Raw genomic sequence first — 17,897 nt, forward strand, 5'->3', positions numbered from 1 at the left:
CCAGGTGCCCTACTTTTTTAGTTTTGGGATTTAATCAGTTATCCCAGAACCAGTTAATGATTAACCTGTTCTTCCTTCTGCTGTGAAATGTCAATCTGATCATGTATTAAATTCTTACCTATCATGCTTGAGTATGTCTCAGGACTTTCTTTTCTGTACCATTGATCTGCCTATGCTTTTATCAGTATGCCAATATTTAGTTACTATAGCTTCATTATATACCCCAGGTGTCTTATAATACAAATCCCTCTCATTCTAATTTTTCAAAAATTTCTTGTCTAATCACCTGTTTATCTTCTGAAATTATCTTTGTACTGTTCAATAAGATACAGTGAAACAATAATACTAATTATAATGCCAGCCAGTATTTACTGAGCACTTACAGGCACTGTGGCTCACACTTTATTGGCAATGGCTCCCATTTAGAGATCTGTTTTGTCTAACCATTTGGCAATGGTTAACAATTAGTTAATGCCCGTTTGCATTGTGCATTGTTTTCCTCCTATCCTCTCTTTTGCTGTCGCTCCTGAGATCAGCATACAACTTGAAGTCAAAAGCCTTGAGCAGAGCTGGACAACACAAACTGTCTGGGCCAGTTGAGACGTATCACGTGACTCATGGAAATGTGCAGCAGACAGGGTCTAAGGCAATAGAGAGTGGCAGAGACTGGTAAAATGGGGAGTTCATATTCTATCCAAAGAGGGCTGTCCCTTCTTAGCTCTTGTACACTTGCCAACGTGAAGATTTATAGACAGTTTCTAACTCTTCCAATTTTTCAAGAGAAGCCAGAATTCTGGATGTTTGCATTTTATGTCCTGCTATTAATATATATATATATATATATATATATATATATATATATATATATATTAAAAAAAGATAAGTGAGTGGGCCAGGGCAAATAAGGTCTTTGGGCCACACAGTGTCATTTGTCCATGGGCTGCCAGTTTGTCGCAGTGCTTTAGAGAATTGGGAGGATAGCAGTAGAAAAGAGTGTTGATATGGAGGCAGAGTAGGCCAGAGTCATTTTGCCGCACAGTATGAAATCCTGTAATCCAAAGCCATGCTCCACTGCCAAACTGCATGGAAAATACAGCTGGCTTCAAAAAAGAGCTTTAGATTTTCAAAATAAGCCATTAATTATTTATAGCATAGGTGCTGGAGCTTTGCACATCAACAGAGTGAACTGTGAACTGTTCTTTGTTTCTGCAGGTGCTTGTGTTAATGTGACAGTGAAGGTGATTGCATATCTCATCTAACAGAATTTACTTTAGGTAGAGAGACTGTTACAACTAGAGTCTGTTTCTTGTGGGCATTGGATTACTCAGGCCTTGCTTTACTTCGACACCACTTGGAGATAGAGCATTTAATACTGGAAAGTATCTGCTCTCTGGCCACCAAGCTTGTAAGATTATAAAGCTCTTCTCTACGTAGTATGAGTGGGAGTTGCAAAGAATATTTTTTGAGCACCTACCACCTGATACTTTACTAAGCACTTGATATATATTATTGCTTTCTCCCCACTATAAGGAAGGCTCATTTCCTCTGTCTTATAGATGAGAAAGTTGAGACTAGCATCTTGTGGCAGAGCATATGGCCTAGAGGTGGATGAAGGTTTCAAATCTAAATTTGCCTTATTCTTGCCATGATATCCCCCTGTTTCCCATATAAATACATACCTGTTTTATGTACATAAGGAAGACTAAAGTATAGATTATTACAGAGAATATGCAAACATCTCAAACTTTTATGTTTCCTGCTATAAACTAACACAAGTGATAGTTTTAAAGGCAATCAATGTAAGATTTTCATATTTTAACTCTTATTTCCCTTAAAAACTCTTAAGAATTTAGAACCAAACTAAATGAAATATATGGTATAGATTGGACTTTGTGCCCCCTCCATTCCTTGTTCAAAATAACAAAGGGATCATTTTAATTACTTTTTCCCTTATTTAATTTATAATCCACACATAGAGTTTCACATACCTGTTCCCTTTTTCCTACCATTGTTATCTAGCTTGCCACTATTAAGTGAGTTATTATATAAAGACTTTAAATTTAAAGAGAATCTCAAGGTCCACATGTTAAGAAAGGAAAGGTGTGACAATGTAGAAGCTATGTTCTGGGACATGTGGCCAAGCAGGCCTGGGTTACCCACACAGTGACCTTCAACCCTAACATTTTCTTCCACAGGACTTTTTCACCTCATCCTGTCACACAAAAATCTTACCAGGGACCACTTGTGCTAACTGTCATCCTTTTAAAAATCTTCCTGGGTGGTGATCACCTTTTATGTTGTTTCTGGGAATTAAATAGTCTTAAGCCTATATCCTGCCTGAGCAGATGTTGGGCACTGGCTAAATGTTAATCATTGATGGTTCTCTGTGGGCAGTTTAGCTCAAGATCAGGAGGGCTGTCAGAGAAGAGGTAGGTGGGCTTAAAAAATCTCAAGTAGTTGAGCAGAAAGTTCAGAGAACACTAATAGGGAAAGCCACAAAGAACTCAGAATTTCTTGAGAACCTTCGTGTGAATCCTTTCAGACTAGGATGTAAAGAAGTGGAAGAAGATTTCATTGCCCTGCTGTGATCTGTAGCACAATTTTCTCCTTGAAGAGGTCACCTTGACCTTTGCATGTCACATGCAGCTCATCTTCCTGCCCCGGGACTGGAAGAAAGAGCTTATAAAATATCCACTTAACTTTTTTTGGTTAGGTTGAATACAAAGGAGTTGCACAGATCTGTAGGAATGTTGCCAAGAAGGCTAAATTTCTGTGAGCATATCCAACGCTGGAACGCAGGAGTAGAGAAAAGAAATTACTGCTGCCTCCTTCTATGTCCACAAAAAAATAAACTGCTCTCAATGTAGATGGGACATGTGAGGCCAGGTGGGGAGAGAAGAAGTGAGAAAGGAGGAATAATAATTTCTTCTGAAAATGAATGAGGGCAGCAAAACAGCTTTTATGGTTGGGTTTGGAGGTGTTAGGCCCTCTCTGAGTCAGCTGGTCTGATGATAACAAAGGACAGATTGGAAGTATGTGATCCTCTCTTGCTTCTGTCCCTTTCAAAGAAGATCATGTTCAAACTGGGAAGGGTAAAATAACATAATTAAGAGTGAGTTGTTGGTCCTCACTGAGGAGGTAAGTTTTAAGACAGTACCTACATGATTTAAATGGGTTTTCCAATATCCCTGATTTTTGACATTTTTTGCCTTTTTTTTTTTTTTTTTTTTTTTTGATTTCACGAAGCATCTCATAATCAATATATAATTAATATGGCAGGGTATTTTCCCCTGTAAACTTGTTATTAAGTAACTGGTTCATTAGTCTCTTAATCATGTCTCAGAATAAGGGAAAATAAGGTATTTTCCTTATGGGATGTTGTGTCTCAGATCACTATAGACATTTGTCAGTCATTGAACTGAAGAATTATAGTGAAAGGTTGTATGTAGAGAAAGGTACTAAAAGACTAGAAATGAGAAACTGAGGTTCGTATTTCAAAAGGGATAAGAGATGGGTTCCATAGACCGTGAACAAGGTTGATATTGATCCTGGGCAATACTCTAGAACAAGGGACGGCAAAGCTTTCTTATAAAGGACCAGGTAGTAAATATTTTTGGCTTTGTGGCCATAGAGACTCTGTCACAATTGCTCAGTTCTGCCATTACAGCGTGAAAACATCTGTGCTAAACAACACGTAAACAAATGAACATTGCTGTGTTCCATTAACACTGCTTTTTACAAAAGTAGGCAGCAGGTCAGATTTGCCAACCCCTACTTTAGAATACATTTGAATGGTTTTGTGTGTGTGTGTGTGTGTGTGTGTGTGTGTGTGTGTGAGTATGTAGAGCAGTGGTCAGTCTTGGTTCTTTGAGAATAAATCGGGCCTGGGAAGTTCTCCATCATTTTTCAACAGAGTTATTGTTATATAAGATCAAAAGTATAGTTTATTTTGAGGTCATTGAGGCCTTTGGCAGAGTGTTTCAAAAGAAGCTTTACAGAAGATGGAGAAATGTGGACCACTGCAGTTAGATAGTTAACTCTTTGGTGCCTGCTGTCTTTTAACTGATAAGATGACCATATATGAGTGCAAGGCAGAAACGAATGCTACCAGAATAATTTAACAGTATCATTTCTTTAAAATACTCTCTATATTAGCTTTTGAGATAAAAAGAACTGCAAACTTAATGTACTATATTCTGATAATAAATTACCCCAATTTGTTTGATGGAAATATGTATATTAAAATCATAATTGTGTTTTTAAAAGAGCGTCCTTATTTCCTGCTGCTCCATTGCTGAAAATGTAGTGTGTCCCACTCAGTACAGTCTTCATTCCTTGGCCCTGAAATAGTCTGCATTTTTAATCAACAGATTTAATGGTACAATGGCAAATTGAATTTTTGTGACTCAAACTTCATCTTCATACCAGGTTCCTATTAACTAACAAGCATACAGTAGGAACATTCAGAAATTAAAGGCTGTCTCTCCCAAGTTCAGTGTTTACAGTGGGGTGGCTTCCAGTTATGGAATGAGTAAGTCCTGGAGATGAAAGTCACAGCATAGGGAAAATAGTCAATGGTATTGTAATAGTATATGGTGACAAAAGGTAGCTAACTGGTGGTGAGTATAGCATGAATTATAGAGTTATGGAATCACTATATTGTATAGCTGAAACATCACGTGTCGACTATATTTAAGCTAAAAAAAAACCCAACTTTATAGACAACACAGTGTAAAGTAAGCCCTTTGTGTGTAGCAGTTTTCCAACAATTTAGGTTGGCACCAGACCAAAAATTCCTCAGGGCTATAAGTTTTAGCCACAAAGTCTATAAACTTTCTCTTCCTAAGATTCAGATGTATTTGATGTTATAGTACTTATTCACATTTCCCAGAAAATGCCAGCCGTCTTCTAGAATGCAGTGTAAAAAGGGGGGAAAAATCAGAGTCTGTGACTGCGGGTCAGAGAGGACACAGAGCAGAAGCAGGTATAATGGAATAAAAGTGTGTCAGCTGGGACTCAGCACTACAAGGGACAGAAAGGTAGCTAGCTCAATCTGGCCTAAAAGGAGAGACAAAGAAAAGGGGGGAGAGAGAGTGGGAGGAGAGGGGAGAGATATTTAGCAATGTATTCGCTTCTCTGGCTGAAAAGTCCAGCAATCTGGCTAGTTCCTAATCATGCAGACATCATGTGACAGCTGTCACCAAGTACTAGTAATGGGTTTCTCTCTGCTCTGACCTCCATGATGTTAGCCTCACCCTCCGTTACACATTGTGACCCCCGGCAGTTTTGGGTTCTTCCCATCGTGTTGGCAAAACAGCCCTTGCAGCCCTCACATCTCGCTATCCAGGAAAATCAGAGAGCTGCTTTGTCAGGAGTTCCATGGAAGAGAAAGGAAACTTCTTTGTCCCAGAGCCCCAGGGAACATCTTTTACTTTCATTGGCTCTATGAGTTTATGTACCAGTTCCTGAACCAACCGTTGAGAAGGTGGGTAGAACATGCTGATTGGCTCACATCGATCAAGGCCTGCCCCCAGAGCTACAGGTAGTGTCCCTGACTCAGACTCTAAGAGAATGGGGAAGGACTGTTTTCTCAAAGGGGATTCAGGGTCCTGCTCCCAGGAAGGAGGGAGCAACAAACGGCTGTCTACCATAAGAGCTGTGAGAAGTGACAGCATGAAAGGAAACACCAAAGAGGAGATGGCAGATGTTCCGGATAAAACAGCACAGCATCCTTATGCCTTTACATATTTGTGTAGCTTTTAAAGCATCACTAAAATGGTAATAATGCATCACTGATATTCATAGTGATGAACCTGAGACATCCAGGAAAGGTTAAATTATGTTTGATTTACTAAGACAGGGAAGAAGTTAATGGATGTTAGAAAAATCTGTGTGTGTGTTAATAAATGTCAGTGTTTTAAAAAGGACTAAAACTAAGCCAACCAAAAGCTCTTTTTACCATATCAGGCTTTTTTTTTTTTTAATGTCTTGTATTTCCTCGCACTTAATCTTAACCTGTACCTCATCAAAGCCATGGGTTTAACTGTGGACTATTTGAATAAGCCGTGTGTTCACTGTATTTGGTTTATATCTTAACAAGGTAAAATCACATTTATTAATGAAAATATTGTTTTTTGCCTTGTCCAGAATGCATACACAGCCACAGCTATCAACAGCACCAACTTCTGCACCTCCGCCAAGGACGCCTTTGTCATTCTTGTGGAGAATGCTTTACGAGTGGCTGCGATCAACACGGTGGGGGATTTCATGTTATTCCTAGGCAAGGTAAGACCAAATATGTTATCTGGGACATACAGTGAAGTTATATATATATATATATATATATTCTTTCATTTGAAAAATGTCTAGCTCATCAAAAAACTATTAAGTAAAATATGTAATATAAAGGAAGCACTTACAAAGCCCTTAATATGCATCAGGCACTGTTCTAAATTCTTTACATGTATGGTATTCATTTAATCCTAACAACAAATTTGTAAAGGAAGTTATATTATCCTCACTTTACAGATGGGGAAACTGAGGTACAACAGTTCAGTAATTTGCACATGTTTCTCCTTACATAATTTGGTCTGTAAAGAATTCAGAAACAGCCTGCTTAGTGGTTAGGGGTACTATATCTGGAGCCTGACTGCCTGGATTTAAATCCTAGCTCTGTCACTTACTACCTGTGTGACCTGAGGCAGGCTACATAGCCATTCTGTGCCTCAGTTTGTTCATCTATGAAACTGGGTTAATAATAGAGTCACACTCTTAGGGTTGTAAGGATTAAACTGGTTAATACATGTAGTGTACCTAACATGGTGCTTGATACATTGTAAATTCTCAGTGAATGTTAGCTGTCATTGTTACTACGTATAAACTCCTTTAAAACAGCTGTGAGGCGCCAGAGTGGCCAAAATGAACAAATCAGGAGACTATAGATGCTGGAAAGGATGTGGAGAAACGGGAATCCTCTTGTACTGTTGGTGGGAATGCAAATTGGTGCAGCCACTCTGGAAAACAGTGTGGAGGTTCCTCAGAAAATTAAAAATAGACTTACCCTATGACCCAGCAATAGCACTGCTAGGAATTTACCCAAGGGATACAGGAGTACTGATGCATAGGGGCACTTTTACCCCAATGTTCATAGCAGCACTCTCAACAATAGCCAAAGTATGGAAAGAGCCTAAATGTCCATCAACTGATGAATGGATAAAGAAATTGTGGTTTATATACACAATGGAGTACTACATGGCAATGAGAAAGAATGAAATATGGCCCTTTGTAGCAACATGGATGGAACTGGAGAGTGTGATGCTAAGTGAAATAAGCCATACAGAGAAAGACAGATACCATATGGTTTCACTCTTATGTGGATCCTGAGAAACTTAACAGAAACCCACGGGGGAGAGGAAGAAAAAAAAAAAAGGTTAGAGTGGAAGAGAGCCAAAGCATAAGAGACTCTTAAAAACTGAGAACAAACTGAGGGTTGATGGGGGGTGGGAGGGAGGGGAGGGTGGGTGATGGGTATTGAGGAGGGCACCTTTTGGGATGAGCACTGGGTGTTGTATGGAAACCAATTTGACAATAAACTTCATATATTGAAAATAAATAAATAAATAAATAAATAAATAAATAAATAAATAAATAAAACAGATGCGAGGGAATGAGACTTACCTATCCTTAAAGCATCTGAAAAAAGGTATTTTTTCTATACTATTAAAATCTGCAGAATAATAAATAGCAATATAATTGGATTTCTTTGTATCTGTATTTCAAACCATAAAATGCTCAGAAAATTTGAAAAATTGAGCTGAGCTGACATCACTATAATCTAATAATATCATTTTTATATATGCCCTCCCAGTGTTTTTCTTAATAGGTTTATATTTCTATGGTATAATAATTATAGCCTACATACCAGTTTGTTCTGTCCTCACTTCACATTATATCATATACATTTTTCATATTGCTTTGATAATCTTCATAATTATTCATTATCATTATTGTCAGTATTTCATCAAATGCTATTTTTTTGTTATTGTTATCTTGTATGTATGTATGTATTTTGAGAGAAGGAGAAAGAGAGCGAGCAGGGGGGAGGGGCAGAGAGAGAGAGAGAGAGAGAGAAAGAGAGAGAATCCCAAGCAGACTCCACGCTCAGTGCAGAGCCCGGCATGGAGCTTGATCTCATGACCGTGAGATCATGACCTGAGCCGAAATCAAGGGGCAGATGTTTAACTGACTGAGCCACCCAGGCACCCCCATCAGATGCTATTCCTAAACATTCTGTTAGTACCAAACACTTAAGTTACTCCAGCCACTGTGTGTTGAAAATGTTTTTGAAAAGGAAAAAATATTTGGTGTAGAGAGGCATGGAAAGCACAGTGTGGTGTTAAGTTCTCAGGCAACTGTCATCTAAAAAGAATGATAAAACTGTACACATAGTTCTTTTGGAAATTTGTAATTAAACTTACATTATGACTGTTGGATTTATTAGTGTCATGTTTTTACAATAAGAGGAAATGTTTTATAGTAAGGATTTAATAAGTTAATCTGTGTCAAGGAGTATAGTGTTGATAACAGTGTTACTGTTATCAACTATTGCTATTATTTATATGCTATATGACTGATTTAGGAAGGCTTCAGATTTTTTGTCTATTGTCTATTTTATGTTTTACATACTTGTATTTATCCCTGCTACTAAGAAGGATGTGAAGCAACTTAAAATAAAAACATATGTACACAGAACAATTGAAATAAAAGAGGGCGCCTGGCTGGCTCAGTCGGTTAAGCATCTGACTTTGACTCAGGTCATGATCTCACAGTTTGTGAGTTAGAGCCCCACATTGGGTGAGTCAAGCCCTGCTTTGGGTAAAACATGAGCCCTGGGTGAGCCCTACTTCTCTCTCTCTCTCTCTCTCTCTGTCTCTGCACCTCATTCGCTTGTGCTCTCTCTCTCTCTCAAAAATAAATAAATAAATAAATACATAAATACATAAAAAATAAAAGAGAAGCCATATATTGGAGTAACAGAAAACAATGTGGTAAAAAGGGCAATTTTTATATCTCTTTTCTTTTTTTTTTTTTAACTTTTGTTATTTTTAATTAAGTAGTCTCCATACCCAACATGGGACTTGAACTCATGACCCTAAGATCAAGAGTCACATGCTCTACCGGCTAAGCCAGCCAGGTTCCTCTATCTCTCTTTTCACTTCATATTATGTCATGAGCATTTACTATTTTATTAAAAATGTTTTAAACATCGTTATACAATTGTATCATCATTTCTTTAACCAAACCTCTAATTTTCTTTTTATAGTTAAACTGTTCTCATTCTACTAATATAAAGTGTGATACAGTGAAGCCATTGTAAGCAAACCCTTGCCTGTGTCAATCCTTATTTCCTGAGGCCAGAATCCTGGAAGTGGAATCAATGAGTCAGAGTACCTAATAGGTTTCTGGATGTGCATTACCAAATTGCTTACCAGAAACATGAAAGTTTGAATAATACAAAACTTATAACACTGTAAGAAAATTACTTTTAAAACATAGAGAGATAGACTTTTTTTATTTGATTGATTTATTTTTTAAAGTTTATTTATTTATTTTGAGAGAAAGAGAGAGAGAGAGACAATGTGAGTTGGGGAGGGGCTGAGAGAGAATCCCAAACAGTCTCCGTGCTCTCAGCGCAGAGCCTGATGCAGGGCTTGAACTCACGAACAAAGAGATCATGACCCAAGCCGAAATCAAGAGTCAGACACTTAAGCCAACTGAGCCACCTGGGTACCCCAAGATAACTTTTTTTAAATTGAGATATCCAAAAAAGAGAAAAAAAATAAGAGGGGAAAAAAGTATTTTAGTTTCCAACATACTAAGATAAACATTCTTCAGTTTTCTTTTTTAAGACTGTAGTTCTGATCACAGAATACAGTAAATCTTTTAAAAAGAATTTCTTTCACTGCAATTAAAAGTAGCTGCTAGTATGCAGAAATGGTCCCTGATCAGATAGTTCACATAGGTAGATCAGAATAAGCATTATAAAAGATGGTGTCAGGAACAAACTATGGATAACACACAGCAACTTGGATAAATCATGAGGGAATATTGCTGAGTGAAAAACATTAATCCCAGAAAATTAAATACTGTATGATTCCATTTATATAACATTCTTATACTTTTTTTTTTCAATGAAGTAAGCTCTACACCCAACGTGAGGCTTGAACTCATGGCCCTGAGGTTAAGAGTCATGTGGTCTAAGTGAGCCAGGAGGTACCCCAAATTATTTTCTCTTACATACCTTTTCTTTTTTTTAATTAAGTAAGCTCTACTTCCAAAATGGGGCTTGAACCATTTATAAACATTCTTAAAATGATAACATTATGGAAATTGGGAACAGATTTACGGTCACCCAGTTAGGGCTGAGGTTGCAGGGAGGCATAGGGGAAGTTACAAAAGGCTAAAGTGAGAGATCCTTGTTATGATGGAGATGTTCTGTACCTTGTCTGTATCAATGTCAGTACTGGGGTTGTGATATTGTACTCTAGTTTGACAAGGTGTTACTGTTGAAGGGAACTGGGTAAAAGGTACATGAAATCATTCTGTGTTATTTCTTACAATGAAATGTGAATTCAAAATTGTCTCAAAATATAAAATTTAATTTTAAAAACCCTGAATTTAAAAGAAAACAGAAGACAATTCCATGGATTCCATTTCTGTGGAACCCCAGTGGTTTCATGGAATGGTAAATTAGATTTAGGAGGGATCTTATCTCCCCTAGTTTAGTAGCTTGTGATCTGTGACCACTGGCCTATTGGGTCTTCACAGGTAAGAACAGAGATTTACAAACTATTTCAACATTTTCAGGTCTCATAGATATTGCATATTTGCCCAATAAAACTATCCAAAAAAACCCACAAAATCTGAAGCTCTTCACTTCTGTGTGAAATTATTTTATCTCATTTGCTAATACTTTTTCTAACATTAATTATTGGTAGTTTATTTGGTGTTGATTAATAAAAATGATAATATGAATTATTACTTGTAGGTGCTATTTTACTGACAAAATCTTTTAAAACATGAGCTCCATGTGTAAAGGGCATCGCAAATGCAAGATTTATGGTGGAAATGAAAGAAACAAACAAACAAAGATTGCTAAGCACTGTGTTAAATGCTTTCAGAATGCTTATTTTAACAATGGGATGTATGTATTTTTATGTCTCTTTTAAAGGTGGAAAAACAGATTCAGAAAGGTTACATGAACTTGCTTGGAGTCACAAAACTAAGAAGTATTAACTCTGTGATTCAAATCTACATCTTTCTGATTGTAAAACTAGCACCCTTTCCTTTCTGCTTCTCCCATCCTACCCTGTGTATGAATCTCTTCTATGCTGTCACCAAAAATGTGTCCTGTAGAACAAGAGTGTTGAAATGTTTAAAATCATGCATCCTATTAGAAAAAATTTTTGAGCACACTTCCTAATATATTTACATTTATTAATGATATATGTACAGCTTTTACTAATATATACATGGTAAAGCATAGTATAAAAGGAAATTAAGATAAATGAGAAATATAATTTGAAGTCCCGGGTGCTCTTAAATTCTCCCTTGGGTATGTGTACCCCACCATGGAGATCACTGATCTGAGCCAGTACTTCTTGTAGACTTTATCAGAATCACCTGAAGCAAATTTTATTTTATTTTATTTTATTTTATTTTATTTTATTTTATTTTATTTTATTTTATCTTATTTTATTTTTTAAAGTTTATTTATTTTGAGAGAGAGTGTGTATCTGTACATGTACACACACATGAACAGGGGAGGGGCAGAGAGAGAGGGGAAGAGAGAGAATACCAAGCAAGCTCCCCACTGTCAGCGCAGAGCCCAGTTTGGGGCTCCATCTCACAAACTCACAAGCTGTGATCATGACCTGAGCTGAAATCAGAGAGTTGGATGCTTAACCAACGGAGCCACCCAGCTGCCCCCACCCGAAGAACCTTTTAAATGAATATTGCTGGGCTTCATCTTAGCTCTAACATTTGGACTCTGGGGGTAGGGCCCTGGAATCTGTATTATTCACAAACTCCCCAAGTGATACCTAGCCCTTCTGCAGTTTGAGAACCATTAATGTATCCTCTGCTTGACACCCTTTCGTTATATTTGGGAGTAATTATTACATTATTACATTCCCTTGGCTTTTGGGCTAAATATCATTAATTCTTGAAGTTGTTTCTTACTTGTTTATTTGTTTGTTTTGAGAGTGCAAGTGGGAGAGGGGCAGAGTAAGTTGGGGTGGGGGGCACAGAGGAACCGATGAAGCCTGTGATGACAGCAGAGAGCCCGATGCAGGACTCAGACTTTCAAACCATGAGATCATGACCTAAGCCAAGTCAGCCGCTTAACCAACTGAGTCACCCAGGTGGCCCTTAAAGTTGTTTCTAATGTGACAGTATCCAACCTTCCACTTCAACAGATTTTGTCTCAACATCTAGTTTGTCGGAGCCGCACCTTTTCCCTGTAATTGACTTTAACATTTCAATGTGGCTTAACTTTTAGTGGTTTAGAGTGAGCATAAAGAACCTCAGTCCTTCTGTAGGACGGATGTCAAAAATTTGAAGAAGATATAAGAAACAACTCATTCTAAAAACCAAAAAGAGTGAAAGAAAATGGATATAATTAGCTATCTATAGAAGTCACCCCAGAAAGTAAATGACTGTAAGAGAGAATTCCTGAGTGTTTGCCACAAAAAATGGTGGAGGGTCATCTAAATTTTGGGCAGACCCAGATTTGCTCCCTAAAATCATCTGAAAATTTACAGGTCAATTTATAGTCTGCTCCTTCTCAGCACTGGACCAGAAAAGGCTGCTGTGGTTCTAGAAGACTCTTTTCCTTTGTTATTTCATGTTGTATGTTAGGCCAGGTGTAGGGCTGAGCATGAGTGTATTTAGGATTCAGTATAACCCATTACTGCTTTATATCAATATCCAAGTATTTGCTGAGTTCTTACCTTGAAAGAGGGCTGGATTTGGCATCATAAGAGCATTATTTGGGTGATATCTGCCCTTCTACTCTGTGACCTTGGGCAAGTTGGCTAACATCTCTGAATATGTTTCCCAGTCTATAAAATGAAGGTGATAATGTTTGCCATAAACCATTCCTAGGGATTGAAAAGCTGAACTAAATGTATTAAAAGAACCACAAGAAATTTCAAGTGCTGCACAGGAGGGACCAGAGTAGGTGGTTCTTGACAATAAGCAATTTCACTGTTTCTTATATTTTTCTATGATGGATATTTGTGGCAACCTCTTTCTTCACAGGTAATCCAAATCTAAACTACATGGCGACTCATATTAAATTTACCACATGTTCTCTGTGAAAAAATACAAAACAAAGAAAAAACTCTTAGAGATGTTTGTTGCAGCATTATTTATATCAGAAAACAATATAAGTCTCCAACTGTAGGAGAATGGTCAAATTTTAAGTCACCCATAAGATGAAATTATGCGGCTAAGTATTGATGAAACATTTATAATACTACTATAAATATTAATGAATAGCTTTTAATGATTTATTTATATAATACTATTTCATATATATAAAAGTACAATACCCTGGACTGTCAATAATTTTATTCTGAGTGCAATAGTGCAATTTTCTAAAATATGCATGCATAGGGGCGCCTGGGTGGCTCAGTCAGTTGAGCGTCCGACTTCGCCTCAGGTCATGATCTCTCACGGTCCTTGAGTTCGAGCCCTGCGTAGGGCTCTGTGCTGATAACTCAGAGCCTGGAGCCTGCTTCAGATTCTGTATCTCCCTCTCTCTCTGCCCCTCCCTCATTCTCTCTCTCTCTCTCTGTCTCTCTCAAAAACTAAATAAGCATTAAACTTTTTTTAAAAATAAAATATGCATGCATACATTTGTCTTAAAAATTGCCACAGGTGCTTAAATACGTGAAGTTTTAAGGAACAAGCATAACATTTGGAAACATGACTATTTTTCATGTAAACCAGAAGTGTTTAAAAGATTATTTTTTATTTATGTGATATACATGTATATGTGTGTGTATGGGTATATATGAATTATCCTTTGTAGCTTGCAGTGGAATGAATGTATGCAGCCAGCGTTTATAAATATTAAAGGGAATTTGAAGTCTGCAAATGATGAAGAAATAGTGGTTTTCTATGGTAGGATATTAAATGTGTTCTTTGTTCTCTCTGCTTCAGGTGCTGATAGTCTGCAGCACGGGTTTGGCTGGGATTATGCTGCTCAACTACCAGCAAGATTACACAGTATGGGTGCTGCCTCTGATCATCGTCTGCCTCTTTGCTTTCCTAGTCGCTCATTGCTTCCTGTCCATTTACGAAATGGTAGTGGATGTATTATTCTTGTGTTTTGCCATTGATACAAAATACAATGATGGGAGCCCTGGCAGAGAATTCTATATGGATAAAGTGCTGATGGTAAGTATTTCAAACGCCCTCTACTGCTTTAGAGGTAAACATACTAGTAAAAATATTTTGCAAAACGTTCTCCATGTTTAATTCCTGTTATATGCAACTGAGTAATTTAGAATTAAACCTGTAGGGCTCACGAATGAGGTTAGTCTTGGGGAAATCAGGGAAGAAGGAAGGTCCTCTTGGCATGGATGAGACCATATATATACACCAAGCTAGAGCAATACCCATTAATAGTCCTGAGTTCACATTATTTCATACTGCTCCCTCCCTCTCTGCAATTAGATGGATTAGAATTGACTTTTTACAACCTGAATTTTAGTCCTTGAATTGAAACATTGGACCACTGATGTTCTAAGTGCCCTTTCTTGAAGTGGAGCTCAAAGACAAAAAGTCTTTATTTCCCCGGTGGTAGCACCTGCCTATATTTTTCCGTCTACCACCTTTCCAAATAGTATTGCTGTCAGCCCCATTAGAAGTCATTATCCTAAGTATGCCAGGCCAAACTGAAAGTGTTTTGTAATGAATACAGATTAACAGACTCAGGACTGATAGATTATATACTGTTTTCCATTAGTCAAGATCTGAACTTTTACACAGATATTATATTCCGATTCTTTAGTTATCTAGCCTCTGCAGCTTCCCTGTATTAGAATCTCAATTAAAAATTTTAAAACTTTAGAAACTATTTAAATGTTTCAAATATTATTATCAATGTCAAATGCTCCCAAAATAAGGATGCTTCTTAATAATAGTACTTTGCCATTAAGCTATGAAATATTCCTATCTGAAGAGTAGGTAATATTGAAGGGTAAACATTAGACCTTGAGATAACAAGTCCTCTTCCAGGAGCCTGGTTTATCTAGTTAAATATAAAATAAATGTGTTAATAAATAAGATAGATTTTTTTTTTCAATTGCAGAAATTTCAAATGATTTAATGGACGTATTGGGTACTGATTATCTCTTTCACTGAAAACACCATCAATTAAATTTTGGAAATTTTCATAATGTCTAAATTATATTTCTAACTGGTTGTTTTCATAATGGAATTTGACTTGTGAGCATTCCATCTCCCTTCTGATTAAGACATTTAGAAGAAGAATTTGGCGACACCTGTCTGGCCCAGTTGATAGAGCAGGCAACTCTTGATTTTGGGGTTGTAAGTTTGAGACCCATGTTGGGTGTAGAGATTACCTAAATGAACGAACGAATGAATGAATGAATGAATGAATAAATAAGTAAATAAATAAATTTTAAAAACCTTAAAAAAAAGAAGAGGGAGAATTTGTTTTTTGTGTCTTAAACCCTTGATCCAGAGCAGAGTAACAAAAAATACTTTTTTCTTCTTTTGGTTTTTTCAGTAAGAATGATGAGGATATTTAATGGAGAAGTGCTCCATAAACTTGGACATGATAGAAACATTTCTTTGGGGCATAATCCCATTTTAACTACTTTTGACCACAGGTTCTGGTTGTTACTTCCTGTCTTCCTGCTTTATGGAGTAATTTCAAAGCCAGATAGACATTTTTTAAAAGTAGCTTATTTATGGTTGGGTAAAAACAGTATTCTGCGCTTAGTAGAATCAATGCTTTCTTTTACCTGCTAGGGCTAGTTTAAAGAGAGGGCTTATGGAATAAAACGCTCTTGTTTTTCTGTTTAACCTTGATATGGAAAAAGTCAGACAACAAATAGAACAATAATCTAAGTATGAGAAAACAGTCTTTTAAGAAAGCATTAGGGATTTTCTCTTCCAGATAGAAGTAACATTCTCTCTTTGAGCTTAAGTGAGATTGTCACAATAAATGGATGGAAAAAAGATGTCCTAAAGATATCACAAGTTGCAGCCCATGTGCACAGATTTAGCAGCTGTTGTGTAGTGATACTAAATATTATTCACTGCTCTGGTTTTAGGCCATCCGTGTACTGATATTGAATTAAAAATGTCAGTGTTCCTTAGAATTCATCTGCCAACCAAAATCTGAAAGGACCTAAGAATTTATGCAATTTGGTCCATATTTTGCAGGAGTTTGTGGAAAACAGTAGAAAAGCAATGAAAGAAGCTGGTAAGGGAGGCGTTGCCGATGCCAGAGAGCTAAAGCCGATGGTAGGTGGAGATGAGGAGGTGACCGCCCTCCAAGAATTTCACTTTCACTTCCTCTCTCTCTCTGTTTTCACTGACTGCACTTCTTCAGGAGAAGCTTTTGTTGTCTGTATCACACAGGATGTGCTGCTCTTTCTGTTTGTGTGTTTACCCATCACTTGGATGGCAGAATTCTTGTCACAACTGAGACCGCCTTCTGTAAAAGTAAGCTGAAAGGAACAACATCTGTCTCAGGGCTTATCATGAAGCAGGGGCTAATTTTTGTCCCTAAAGTAAAATGGCCATTTCTGGTTTTGGGGTTTTTTTTTTTTCTTTTAATTTTTAGCTGTACGTGTTTGGTTTTCAATGGAATGAACATTTGGTTGTACACTTGAACTGACAGTTTGATTTTTATCATTTTGGCAGGTGATATTAGCAATTCCTTTCAACTTGCTAAAATTCACATTCCCCACTTTTTTAATATTGGTTTGTTTCTGTTGCTGTCTTTTACCCTTTGCTGACTTTTTCTTCCGTTGCCTGGATTGTACTTTCTTTGTTTCTTAAGCTGTTTTTCAGTAGCAAACAAGATTACTCCATCAACACTCACATTCCCACTCAGTAAAACAACCTGGTCTTCTCTAACCTCAGCTTAATTGTGAGAAAGGTCAATGATCTCTGGTCAGTGATATGTATGTATATTCTAAGTACTCTACTTTCATTTGGGAAAAAAAGGCAACTTAATCAATGTAAGAGAATCCTGAGTTGCTTTTGCCACAGATACTCTCACCTCTGCATAATGACAGATAACCCTCGCATATCTTTGTGTAATTACTGCTTATTTTGCAAATGTATTGTTATTAAACAGCATGTTATTTAAAAATATTATATAACTGCCTACGTCCTGAAACAGCTAATTTTAAATAATGTGCCTTCTGATTGCACGTGATGTCCCAAAGTGTGAGATGAAGACTCCTCTTTCTTACTAAACTATAAAGTTTAATAAGTGGTTGATTTCATAGGTTTCCAACTTGCATAAAACAAGCACGTTTAAGTACATAAGAGTAAAGGAAATGGGTTTGTTTGAGGTTGGGTGCTGGGGAGGCCATATTTATATGCAAAATAATTGCATATTCAACCTAAATTAAAACCTCAGCAGAATGTTTAGATATAAATTCCTCCGTAACCCCCTCCAGGGCCTATTTTGGTGTTGCTGTTAATAGCATTAATGATTGTCAGAGTCAAAACTTCAATGTTTATTTCCCAAGGTACAGATCACTCTAATCGTAAGTCAAAGGATGTAGAACTCTTAGTTTTAAGCGTGCACCAGCCAGAACTCCGTTGAGTGGGCAAGGGGCACC

General features: G+C 37.1%; 1 protein-coding gene across 3 annotated transcripts in view; it reads left to right on the top strand.

Moving 5' to 3' along the window:
- SLC44A1 (solute carrier family 44 member 1) overlaps positions 1 to 17,897 on the top strand; it is a 201,426-nt gene that overhangs the window by 135,638 nt on the left and 47,891 nt on the right. For 2 of the 3 annotated variants that reach the window (XM_040481879.1, XM_040481878.1), the window contains exons 13-15: positions 6,148 to 6,285; positions 14,227 to 14,463; positions 16,483 to 16,563. In XM_040481879.1, the coding sequence (XP_040337813.1) occupies positions 6,148 to 6,285; positions 14,227 to 14,463; positions 16,483 to 16,563 (456 nt within the window). Of the gene's footprint in view, positions 1 to 6,147; positions 6,286 to 14,226; positions 14,464 to 16,482; positions 16,774 to 17,897 lie in introns of those variants that run through there. The other variant, XM_040481877.1, reaches the window with a different exon arrangement.

The sequence above is a fragment of the Herpailurus yagouaroundi genome, unplaced genomic scaffold (genome assembly GCF_014898765.1).
Source record: "Herpailurus yagouaroundi ecotype Mexico unplaced genomic scaffold, PumYag 160, whole genome shotgun sequence".
Lineage (NCBI taxonomy): Eukaryota > Metazoa > Chordata > Mammalia > Carnivora > Felidae > Herpailurus > Herpailurus yagouaroundi.